Source organism: Plutella xylostella, chromosome 15 (assembly GCF_932276165.1).
Source record: "Plutella xylostella chromosome 15, ilPluXylo3.1, whole genome shotgun sequence".
NCBI lineage: Eukaryota > Metazoa > Arthropoda > Insecta > Lepidoptera > Plutellidae > Plutella > Plutella xylostella.
In genome coordinates, this window is record NC_063995.1 from 9,375,427 (window position 1) to 9,388,320 (window position 12,894).

Sequence of the window (12,894 nt, forward strand, 5' to 3'; positions counted from 1 at the left end):
ATCAATGATAGGAAACTGTGCGTATGCCGAAGACATATCTAATTTAGTGAATTGTTTACCCCCGTGTAACTTAGTAAACAGTTCCTGTACCGTTGGCAACGGATATTTTTCAACGTATAGCTGTTTATTCAATGTCTGTGAATAATCTGCACAGAGGCGGACTGTACCATCCTCTTTTAGGACTGGAACTACTGGCGATGCGTATTCCGAATGATCTACACTTTCTATTACCCCCGCTTGTAACAATCTATTAATTTCTGTATCAATTTTCTCTTTTAAGGCGAAAGCAACCGGTCTAGATTTGAAAAACACCGGCTTCGCGTCTTCTTTTAGTTGTAATTTTATTTTGAACTTATTGAAACAACCTAATCGATCCTCAAATACTGTAGCAAACTCAGAAAGTGTTTTTTCTAACGGTACTTTTTTATCAGAATTTGTTTGTGCGCAAAATTTTATAGGAGATAGTTCGAGCTGAAATTTTGAAATAAAATCGCGACCTAATATCGGAGGCCCGCCTCCAACAATGACATAGACATCTAATATATTAGTTTTCTCTTCATAAGTTACCGTTAACGGCGCTACCCCCAGACAACAAATTTTATTCCCTGTGTAACTAATTAAATTCTTATTGCACTTCGACAACTTAACATTGGAGAAATGTGAATAATATATCTTGTCTGATATTGCTGTTACAGTAGAACCACTATCTAATTCAAAATTTAACTTGATGTTGTTAATGATGACAGCCTCGACCATCGGTGCCCCGCCTATGCAGCGAATATTAAACAACTCACCGTCGTCACCCTCTGCCAACTCTTCGGCTCCTACAAATTTAACGGTTTTGCACATCCTACGAAGATGACCTTTTTGGTTACATTTAGTACACTTGAATTTACTGAACCGACAGGTATTAGCACTATGACTTTTACGGCCACAAACACTACATCTTTCACTTTGGTTGCCACTGTTTCGGAGATCGGACCCCTTGTCGATCTTGAACAAGGGGTCTGAGGTGGTCGCCGCGGCCGGGGCGGCGCAGGCGGCGGCGGCGCGCGCCGTGCGCACGCTGCTCGCCAGCTCCACGGCCTTCGCCAGCGTCAGCTCCCCGATGTCCATGGAGAACAGCTTCTCCCGCTCCGCTCCCGCCGTCATGCCCATGACGAATTTGTCTAGAAGTGCTTCTTCCAAGTGCTTGAAACTGCAGTGCGCCGCGAGTCCACGCAGACGCGCTGCCCATTGCGCGTGTGACTCACTCGCCTGTTGTACCGCCGCGTAGAAATGTAGCCTCTCAGCAAATCCACAGCGCTTCTGTGTAAAATGCTGATCTAATACCTGCACGATATCTTTAAATGCCACATCCTCTAACTTCTTCGGTAGCACGAGGTTGCTAGCCAGCTGGAACGAGTCGTCGTTGAGTGTGCTAATCAAGATGGCGCGACGCTTCACGCCCGCCTTGTCCGTATCATCGTCTAGTCCATTTGCAATGAACCATTGCTGCAGTCTGGTTTTAAATGTCGTCCAATCTTGACTGTGATGGTCAAAATTGGAGATGGCCCTAAAAAATGGTGTAACTGCTGCACACATTGCCTTGGAGAATATTTATTTTAACACCGAGGGTAGTTTTGCCCGTCGCTCGTCGCCACTGTTACATACGAGTAATACGCAAGGCGGTTTGATTCACACTGGTTTATTATCTATAAACCTAACGGGTAGGTGGTGACGCAGCACGCACCTATACAACGACACAACAGATACATTCACGGATAAAAATATTAAACTCTAAATGGGACGCCCTGAATCAAAATGATACATTTATGTGCGAGTATAGTATAAAAAAGTCAGTCCAGTGGTTTAAAAAAAACTCATTTTTCATCCATTGATTTCAAAAAGAAGCGCAACCTTCCTTTTCAAAATATTTTTTCTAAAGAAAATGTCACCCGCGCGCTTGCACTAATTCAAAGAAATAATGGCAGATATATGAGATTTTAGGGCCAGCGCGAGGGTGCCATTTTCTTGAGCGGTTGGGCCTGTCTTTACGCTAGTATAATATATAAGTCATGATCATATTTATTTTTAAAATTCGAATAGCTAAATCATTCTACCCTTGTTGCAGCGGCAGCAGAGGCGCGCTGCGCAGGCGCTCCACATACACGAGCGGGCGACTGCGCACGAGCCCCAATTGGTCGTTCGTGTTCGACCCGGCGGGCCGGCTGTGCTACTATTGGTCGATGGTGGTCTCGCTAGCCTTCCTCTACAACCTGTGGGTCATCGTCTACAGGTTCGCCTTCCAAGAGATTAATGGTAAGCTGTGATAAGTTGGTACTTAAATAAGGTTTAGGATAAGAAGTAATGTTGCGTAAGGTGAAAGGGTATCATTCGACTAGTCGTAAATATGTTCAGACCTTTTTCTAACACCGTCATATAGTAAATTTCATCTACAAAGTCATGAAAATAAAGAGTGCGATTGTGCAAAGACTTTTTGTTATTGTCAGTTATTTACTTACTCTAGATATATTTAAAATAGTATTTAAATTATTTAAATTTAAAAAAAAAATGTATTTTGTACTAAGTCTAAGGGCGTCTTGCACAACAAAGTTAAATAAAATTAAATAGTTTGTCTCTTGCTCTGACAGTATAATGTCAGAGCAAGAGGTCATAGATTTAATTTTATTTAACTTTGTTGTGCAAGACGCCCTAAAGTGGCTTGCGTTTGACAGAGGACGTTTAATATGTTGTGCAAGCGGCCCATAAATTATTATTGAAGTTAAAAATAAAATACTGCTTCTAGAGTTAACATAAATCGATTGAACGCCTTTCTTAAATACCTAATTAGGTGTTTTGTTTCCATTCAGGTTTTCAAGACTTTAAAGATGGACTCAACTTAAGACTATAAACCGAGTCGTTCTGAAACGGTGTAGGTTAGTTTTATTATTGGAACAATCAAAAAGTGATTCTTAAAACTTTACTTTCAATAAATGATTTGCAACTTGAATCATGAAGAAACGATAAAAATGAACTCAGACGATAAAGATTAAATTAGTTTTGTGATTTCTGCCTGTTTATGTTCTTTTATGACACTCTATACAATAATATAATAAAGTTTTAACTGCAAGCAAGAATCGATTGTCATTATAAAATGTGAATAAGTAAGTACACTCACGGGCAATGAAAAGGTTCCACTGAGAAAAGCACCAAATTACTTCTAAACGGAAAAGGCTAGCTTAATGCCGTCTTCTGGAACATTGAAGTACATTTAATAGAGCATCAAGATATTACCACCTAAAATCGGTAATATTTTTTTTTATAAATTAAATCTTTAAAAAAGTTGGGGTTGTTTGTTGTCGACATTTTGTGAGTGGAACTTTTTCATTGCCCGGCAGTGTATTATTGTTCTGCACTTAGACACAAGAGAGAAATAAAATATTAACTTTGTATAAGTTAATCCATGCGTACTTGCGTAGGAGTCTGTGTCACACCTGCCACTTTACATTAGCTCAGCTATTAACGCCCGTAGTTGGAATTAAACAGCTTAAAAACTTGGAAAGGTAGCTTTGTCTGCTGTCCTCACAAAACGGAATAGAAAATTAAATCATATCTAATAGAAGAAAGCAACATTGTTTATGTCTTATTATATTAATTAGACAAATAGACCCATAAATAAACATTCTTAGTAATCCATACCTTTGTTTTGTCTAGCGTATAATTTTATCCGAGCGATTGTATTTCAATTAGTAGCTGCATTTCTAATTACGGTAGCTAAACATGTTTGTGAAATTCATTATAGCGAGTACATTGGTTTGTGGGATCCGTTGCCCCGCTATTACAGTGAAGCGTATTTGAGCAACCACCTCCAGTAGTGCAGTTTAAGATGCGCTCTGTCGGGTAATACACAGAACTCAGTAAATTGTTGCGATGGAGAAAGTTACCCCTCCGCGGTCGACGAACCCGCAACATCTGGGTGCATTGCAGTATTATCTTCTATCTTCATTGGACGTTCCCGCCGTTTAATTTAAATATCGCTTAAATTACTGAAGCTTAACCGTCAAAGATAAAAACTTAATAACTTTGAAAGCTTTGCAACAACTCCTTGGGGAATTCATAACTTTGAAGGTTCGTGAAATGCAGGGCTTATGCAAAAGACATCTTCATTTAAGATACCGGCGCGGGTAGCCGACGCTGGGCCGCTCCGCCGCCGCCGCCGCCGCCGCAACGCGCATAGCTCTGCAACTTGCCCCGCGGAAAATTAAATTACTTACTTAAATAGCTTTTCCGAGTTAAACTGGCTTTGAAGACATTGTAATACTTCGTAAGGTAACGTTTCGACGTTTCGCCGGGCAAGTTTTCTTTTATTTTATTACACCACTAGGAGTTCTAGCACGTAATCTCATTCACAACTGTTTAACTTCGAGTTGTATTTAATTGCGGTTTGAGAGCGCAGAGCGCTGCGAGTTGTGCGTGCCCCTTTGGAGGATGAGATTAATATATTTCGTGTCCTAAGCGTTCTGCGGCCAGGAGGTCTACTCTTGCTTAGCGAAATACTACATTTCGGACACCTGGATGGTTACTCTAGCTGTGAATCTGTAGATTTAATACAACGAGAAAGAGTCGTGGTTAATAGCGCAGCAACGCTCCGAAATTGCCAAAGCGACCTCCTCCCTGTCATGACATCAGTTATCGGTCAGATTGATGGAACAAGATAGAGTAATTGTTACCGCAGCTTCGCTCCAAAACCTCGTATCACTGGTATGTCGTCGATCAAGAGTATACCGACCCGGCTCGTGCGTGCGCCGCGTGGCACGCGCGTGATTTACGCGGCGAGCGGGCGCCGCGCGGGAACGCCAAATTGGTTAAAGATTGCGATCAAACGTGACGCACGACGCGCCCGCCCACGCGTCTCCAATAATAGATGTTAATAAAATACTGTACGTTTCAGCATACGGGCTGCCTACTCGTCAACTTAAGTAATATGGCGTGTGCAATGATCTACGGTATTTGAAGGGAATATTACATTAATGTGTGGGTGTTTTGTCTGATGTTTTCAGATGATTAAATACTCGTATACATTATAATAATTTAACTTTCAGTATTTATCTAAAAGAAGGATCACACTAGCTATACGAAAACGATATTTTAGAGCGCTGCTGCGCTAACCTATTCCTTGTACCTAACTCTATCTCCTTGCATCAGAGTTACCGATTCCATTTCAGCTCCTGTTTCCAGACATATCCAAAATGTCCGTAAATATAATGACGTGACCTTCCCTACTCATACCCTTCTCTCTGTTGCAGGCGAGACGCTGATCGTGTGGTTCACGCTGGACTACTTCTCCGACTTCCTGTACCTGGCCGACATCCTGTTCCACTTCCGCACGGGCTACCTGGAGGACGGCGTCCTGCAGACGGACTCGGGCAAGCTGCGGGCGCACTACATGAACTCCACCACCTTCTACATCGACTGCCTGTGCCTGCTGCCGCTGGACTTCCTCTATCTGTCCATCGGCTTCAACTCCATCCTACGCTCCTTCCGCCTCGTCAAGATCTACCGCTTCTGGGCCTTCATGGACCGCACGGAGCGGCACACCAACTACCCAAACCTCTTCCGATCGACCAGCCTCATACATTATTTACTAGTGATATTCCATTGGAACGGGTGCTTGTACCATATAATTTATAAAAACAATGGCTTCGGCAGTAAAAACTGGGTGTATCATGACACTGAAACGGCTGATGTGGTGAAACAGTATTTGCAAAGTTATTATTGGTGCACGTTGGCGCTTACGACTATAGGTGAGTTTTTGTACTTTTATATGCATGCTGTTTTGTAAGGTTTAAGTGACTTCCGTGTGGTGTGTGATTTTACAGGTATACACTCGTTCTCGTTACTCTCGTGGTTTTAAAAGCCATTATCACCTTTGTAACCGAATTTAATCATGGAATGTATTTTAACACGGGTTAAATCACAAAATCGGTGCTTATTATCGTCTTAGGTACAAAGCGGGACCGCACGGTGTAATAACTCGCTGGTTCATTACGGCGTGGTCCCTGCCGAAACGTGCGGGTCCCTAATTTACCTCGGTAATGGGTGTGTGGCTAGCTTCAGGGAAGGTTTTAATACCACGCGGCCAAAAATAAGGACTATAAATTTAGAGTTTTTAAAGCCATCTTGGATCTATTGTTTAAATAAATTGTTTCATGTACTTATTCTTGATCTTTTTTTCTTGCTGTTATTGATCTTTTTACAAATAATTATTTCTTTTAATGTTTGTAGGAATATTTTTATACTGCTCCTGATTTTAGATACTGTGATATAATAAATCTTTATAAAATGACAAATTCAAGGTTAGTCAAAATAGGAAGTGCCTTACTTCTAAGTAAGTCTTTAAAATTGGCCTTTCATAGGGTACACGTGGCGATAGATGGTAAATGTATTTGACATACACGGGCCTTTGAGATTGGGTTTTGTAAACAACTAAGTACATCAAAGTAACCTCTATGCTATATAAGTTTACCCTATACATTATTTTACAAATTAAACTCAGAAATACTACAGTACTATAGAAAGGCAATATCTCGGGAGTGTTCCTGAAAAAAAATATTTGCAACGCTAAAACTCTACACAGAGATCAAAGGCTACGGCTATGACATCTGATTGGGATGTTTTATCTACACTGATATCATTTTTTCCTCTTCCACAAGTTTGACACATTTTTAACCGGCTTCAAAAAAGGAGTAGGTTCTCAATTCGTCGAGATCTTTTTTAATGAAATAATTTTCATTACAATGCCTCAAATTTTACTTTAATATTAAGCAGACTGGATTATGAAGTATTGTATGTAAAAGAATCATCTTTCAAAAGATTATTTATTAATTTTAGAAATAAAAAGTATGAAGAATTATGAACGGAAAGTGTTATATCAGAAGTGATGAAATTAAGCCTGCTGGAGAGGGTAAACTTGTACATTGATATTATATAAATATTGAGTTATTCTAACACTAAACTCATTAATCTTACTTAGCAGATTACCGTCATAATTATTTACATTTTCCGTTGACGGATAAAAACAAAGTCGGTAAAATTGAGCACAGTTTTATAAAGTTTAGCACGACTAAAATGTTGGCCGTTACAATTTTGTCACAGCTCCAAAAGTAATTAGTACTAGTAGAGTAGTGATAGATAAGGATTAGTAATAATATTATTTACTACCTTTTTGGAGCAGGCTCGGCATCAATTCTGAGGTTTCTCGTAGGAATTCCGGGATAAAAATTTGCCTACACCATCTTAAGGATAATGTCGAATTATAATGATGAAATAGTTTTTAAATCGGTTGAGTAGGGCTTGAGATAAACCGAGTTACAAAAACATATATGTTATATAATATTTTCCATTTAGTATAATTTATGTATAGGAATGGCATGCGTTAACCAGGTAACCTCATTGGTTTCAATACCTTAGATTTTTTTAATTTAAATCGCTGCTATTTTCTTTTTTCTTTCAACTTATATGCCAGTTACATTCAACTCTCAAGTGAAGCGAAAATATTCCAAAATTCTGCATTTGAATTCTACGAGATAGCTCGGCATCGGCCGGTGTTGAATGCAGTCCTTATTCTGAGTGCCGCGGCACGGCGGAGGCAAGGACGCCTGAATGCAGGCGACAGAGCCAAGTGCCCTCTACTGAATGTCTGAGCTCAGGAATTCTTCTTTTACAAGTCAACAAGTATATTTGTGTCAATCCGGGTAAATGTTGTGGATGAAAATATCAGGGCATTTTGCCGCAGGTGTAAAATTATATCTATAGGCGGCTATGGACTCGACGTAACGTAAATGGAATGTTGATGTTATTTTGTTTTAATTATGTAACTACTGATATTATGTACTTACATCATTTAAACGAATCACGATAGCTCGTTTTTCTCCTATATTATAATCACAAGGCGATCATATAAAATTTTACATCAGCCGAACGGTTACTTCTATTTTACATGAGTTAGTATACATACCTCATTGCTAAACAGGGCTGCACTGTGAAATTTTCAAAGAGCCACGAGTTTTATGACTCGGCAATATATCGAGGGGCTTTATCAAGGTCCATTTTTTATAGCTGACATTATTCGGGCCGTAAAATATTTGTGGACCATTCGGGACATAGTTGACAGTGACACCAGCTGTCAACAAAGGAGACGGAATCATTGAATCATTTATAGCACTGTTACAGCTATGCAGGGTAGAATAAAAAAACACTGGTTGTTAGCCTCACTAAGTAATGATACCGCATTAAATGTAAGTGATTTCGGTATGACTGTGAATTTAATTTTATAGTAGTTTTGAGTTGATTGAATTTTAACTAAAATAATAAAAATATGATAAATGAGTAAAAAAAAATCTGAGCATGTTCAGGTGGAATTAAGCCTTAACCTTTTGACTGGTGACGTGCAACCATATTATTTAATAAATAATTAATTTCACCTTTTTGCTCATACCTTAAGGTCCAATAGCATTGAAATATTTTAACGTTTCTAGGTATAAGTTAAAGGGTTAGGCGTGATTCCCGACATGACCTAGAGCTCAGTCTCCTTGGTCAGCGGCCATGATGTTTCATACAGCATATTATAATATTATGCAGGCAAATAATGTGAGGAGTATAGTTTACGACTCAAGTCACAGCTGTTGCTGAGCATGTTGTCCAGAGCATGCTTTTATCTCCCATTTAATCTAAGATTGCTGTAAAAAACATCAAATATCAGTACATTTTAGATCTTTTATACGGTTGGTCGGTCCAATGTAATTTATCTATGACATTTTAGTAAAGTATACAAATATAGATGGTAGATTTACCTTTGCTTTATCATGTTATACTATATTTACTGTGCTGTATAAGGTAGATATGGGACCTTGGCTTTTACGACACTATATCTTAGAACAGGTTTTTGCATCATCTAAGTAATAATAATGTTACCCAACAGGTAGGTATTAAAGAAATGAAATAGTGAACGGAAATGAGGAAAAGAAATCTCTAGGGTAAACCGCTTCCTTTTCCTCAAACATAAATTCAATTGTACTCGATGAATAGTATACTCTATGTGCCGGTCTTCCTAAGCACCTTGATCGTATTTTATTGAGGAAAACACGGTTTTTTAAGAATCTTATCAAGGCTAATAAATATCTTATTAATATATTACTTTTTTATTTTATTTATTATACATATACCTGGCCATATCTGTGCCCCACTCCCACTGCTGGGCTATAATTTATATAGTCGTTTTTTACTAGAGCTTTGGTGGTTAGATGTGTACCCTAAGTGCATTGTACCTACTCATTAAAAAAAAACCGGCCAAGTGCGAGTCGGGCTCGCGCACAAAGGGTTCCGTAGTAAGCACAATAACTTAACCAAAATTACAGTTAAATCAACCTATCTCAAAAACTATAAGAGATACTTTGATCAAACCAAAAATCGTTGAAAGAGTTAATTAGCATGCATCACCTCTATTTTTTTTAGAATTTTATACCCCGTAGTTATAAAAATAGAGGGGGGGGACATACTTTTTACGACTTTGAGAGCTGATATCTCAAAAACCGTTCACTTTAAGAAAAATGTTTTTTAGAAAACTTTATATCATTTTAAAAGACCTTTCCATTGATACCCCACACGGGTATGTACATCGAAAAAAAATATTTCATCCCTCAGTTACATGTATGGGGGGCCCCACCCCCAATTCTTTTTTTTACTATTTAGTGTCATATTTTTGGAGCGGTTCATACAACACATATTCCCATCAAATTTCATCACTGTAGTACTTATAGTTTCCGAGTAAATCGGCTGTGACAGACGGACAGACGGACAGACGGACATGACGAAACTATAAGGGTTCCGTTTTTGCCATTTTGGCTACGGAACCCTAAAAAAGGCGATACTCACCTCTAAAATGAGTTCAAATGTAGGTACATTGAAAAGCGGATGGCTCGCTTGCGGTTGTAATTATTTTCTGATTTATGACTTTATAATCTCGCTTCGTAGCATATCCGTGGTAAACACTAACCTGGGGTATGTTCCAGTGGTGAAATGATAAGCTAGTAGTATTCCTTTAACCTCCTTACATAAGCATAACATTGAATAATCGGACCTCCTTACGCAAATTACCTCAGCTCTACAAACAACAGGCCATTAACACGAGTGCAGCTTGAAAAAAAAAACACAAACAATTTAAAAATAGAACGTGAAAGAGAAAGGAATATCGCGCCGAGGGGTCTCTCGAGTCGAGCGCTGTCGACATCGAGTGTCGCTCGTGACGACGAGAGGTCCCGAGCACGCGATTATCGACACGGGTTGTAAATAATCGATTACTTAATTAACCTTTTAATCGAGCTGGGTGTTGAGTTACGTGGAAACTCATAATGTGGACACATAATGCGTCCGCTCACAAAGGCAATTGGCTGAATAATTTTCGGCGGTGGCGCGGTGACAATAAGCCCACTGAAAGGTGCTGATGTTATTAATTAATGTTAATTTAATTAATCAATTGATTGGTCAGCTTTGCTCTAATGCACTAGATCTCATTACGACACACTAAATAAGGTTTACAAAGATACTTATATCATTATTATGTAAACTATATATGAAGACTATACTGAAGGGCTAGTACGGGGCGCATTTAAGACGTGACAAGAGTTTTGCATCGCGCTCACTCACATCGCGCAGCCTCAAGAGCGAGCGAGACGGAGAACTCTTGTCACGTCTTAACAACGCCCTGTGCTACAGGCACAGGCTGTCCCTCGGCGCGGGATAGTAACAAAGAAAACAATACTCATGTAAAATCACTATGTCATGTAATCTCTTACCTACTTCTTTTGTACTATTTGTACAATAAATAATTCAATAATACTACTAATTTACTTGCTTTACATGTGGCATCATCGTGGAACATCCTGTATACCAACTGTATAAACGAAACCTATTCTCAGTAGGTCCCAGTACATCATTAGGACAGTACAGAGACGTCGTTGTTAACTTAAACTTTGGTCCCCTCGTCTCGGTCTGTAGTCTGTAGTCGCCGGACGGACAACTTTTGTTAGTAAACATTCGTATGTTTATCTGTGAAGCGAATAAAGGAGTTTCACTTGGAACACTGGTGTGAGGTGGAAGAGCATACGGTGCTTTAGGTTGAGATTGTAGCGTATGGTTATCAGAAAGTTAGACTTGTCGTCCTAGCTTCCGCGTAACTTTTTAATTTAAATGAAGTACACTCACGGGCAATGAAAAAGTTCCATTGAGAAAATCACCAAATTACTCCTAAATGGAAAAAACTAACTTAATGACGCTTTCTTCAATATTTAAGTACATTTCAATGTGCATCAGAATATTATCAAATAAAATCAACATTTTGTTCAAATTGATTGTTAAATGTTAAAAAATTGGGTCCATTTGTTATCTGCATTTTGTAAGTGGAACTGTTTCTTTGCACGTGAGTGTACATGGCCAACTAGCGCGAATAATTGAAAACATAACTTCCGTTTGAAATCGTTTTCCAAAAACTGACACGTTTCACGCTATCTTAATGCTAATTCAAATATTTGATCTAGAATGTAGAAGTCAATGTAACTAAGATAATGTAAACGCTAAAAACGGACGTTTCTGGCGGAAACGTAATAACGTTAACGTTTTTCGGAATCGTTTGATTTTCGCTATAGCGAAACTTGCTCTTCTCCCGACCGTGTTGTTCGTAAGAGTTTCACAATAGTCAAGTAGTTACCAGAATAGTTGTTTCGGTTGAATTATTGAAGTGTGTTGGGGTGTTGGGGAGACGTCCGTCATAATTTATAGGAGCTGTTGCTGTTAATGCACTTTTAAGACCTTTTAGCAATACTTTCCTCAAATGGAGAAAAATACGTAATATTTCTACCAACCACAAGTTTTTTTTTGGACATGACTTTGATTTTCTTTTGTATCCTTCATTGTATGTATAAATTATTGTAAGTAGGTATATTTATCTTTATAAATGGGTTTTTTTATTGTAATCAGTGGAAAAAAGCTTGCGTCCAGTGGATACTCGTATTTACGAAGACGATGCAATAAAAAATATATTTCGCCCCCATACTGCAAACTATGCCTACAGTTGATTCAACAAGCAATAACTTCAATTATAGACAACTGTACATAATTCCAAATTATTTAAAAAACAAAAACTAGTCAGTTTAGCTATTTCAGAGCTACGTTGCCAGAGACAGATACACACACACATCAAAACACAGACACCTAAACCTTATATCACCCATCTTTGCGTCGGGCGGTAAAAATGGCCGCTGTCACTGGTGCAGGTTGGAGACACCTTAGGCCGTGTCCGCACCGCGCGGAATTAATTCGCAATTCTGTAACACATCGAATACTATAGGAGTATCTGCACTTGCGGAAAAAAAACGCAAAAAATCAACAGGCGAACTTTGATTGCGGAATATAATTAGCGCGAATTATTCCGCCCGGAAAAATATTTGCGGACACGGCCTTAAACAGCGCCAGTGCGCTGAATTGTATCTATGTATCGTGGTTGGACGTGGCCCATATTTCACTACCTTTCTTGTTCTTCTTTCACGTCACTGCCACATTATTGATGGTACACGAAAGCGAACAGTGCGAAAGCAACTTAGCTTGATGTTTTATTTTCTACTTTTTGGAAAAATGCTTTTGAAGAGAACTGGTGATGTTTTTAATTATGAAAACGCAAGACACTTTAGATGGCGATTCAGTAACCATATCCGCTATTCACTAAAAAAGAGCCAGGCTGATGTTTCAAAGCAATATTTGTATAATATTTTTATGAAGAGACGTCTTCAAATTTTCAACGAGACGCTTCATGTTGTAATTTTGTGATTATAATTATTATAGCAATATACATACATTACT

The 12,894-nt window shown here is 38.8% G+C and overlaps 1 protein-coding gene across 4 annotated transcripts in view; it reads left to right on the plus strand.

Annotated features, from left to right (window-relative positions):
• LOC105384286 (cyclic nucleotide-gated cation channel alpha-3) overlaps window positions 1–12,894 on the plus strand; it is a 73,153-nt gene that overhangs the window by 35,951 nt on the left and 24,308 nt on the right. For all 4 annotated transcript variants that reach the window (XM_038108421.2, XM_038108424.2, XM_038108422.2 and 1 more), the window contains exons 4-5: window positions 2,114–2,301; window positions 5,289–5,786. In XM_038108421.2, coding sequence (XP_037964349.2) covers window positions 2,114–2,301; window positions 5,289–5,786 — 686 coding nt within the window. The remainder of the gene's footprint in view (window positions 1–2,113; window positions 2,302–5,288; window positions 5,787–12,894) is intronic.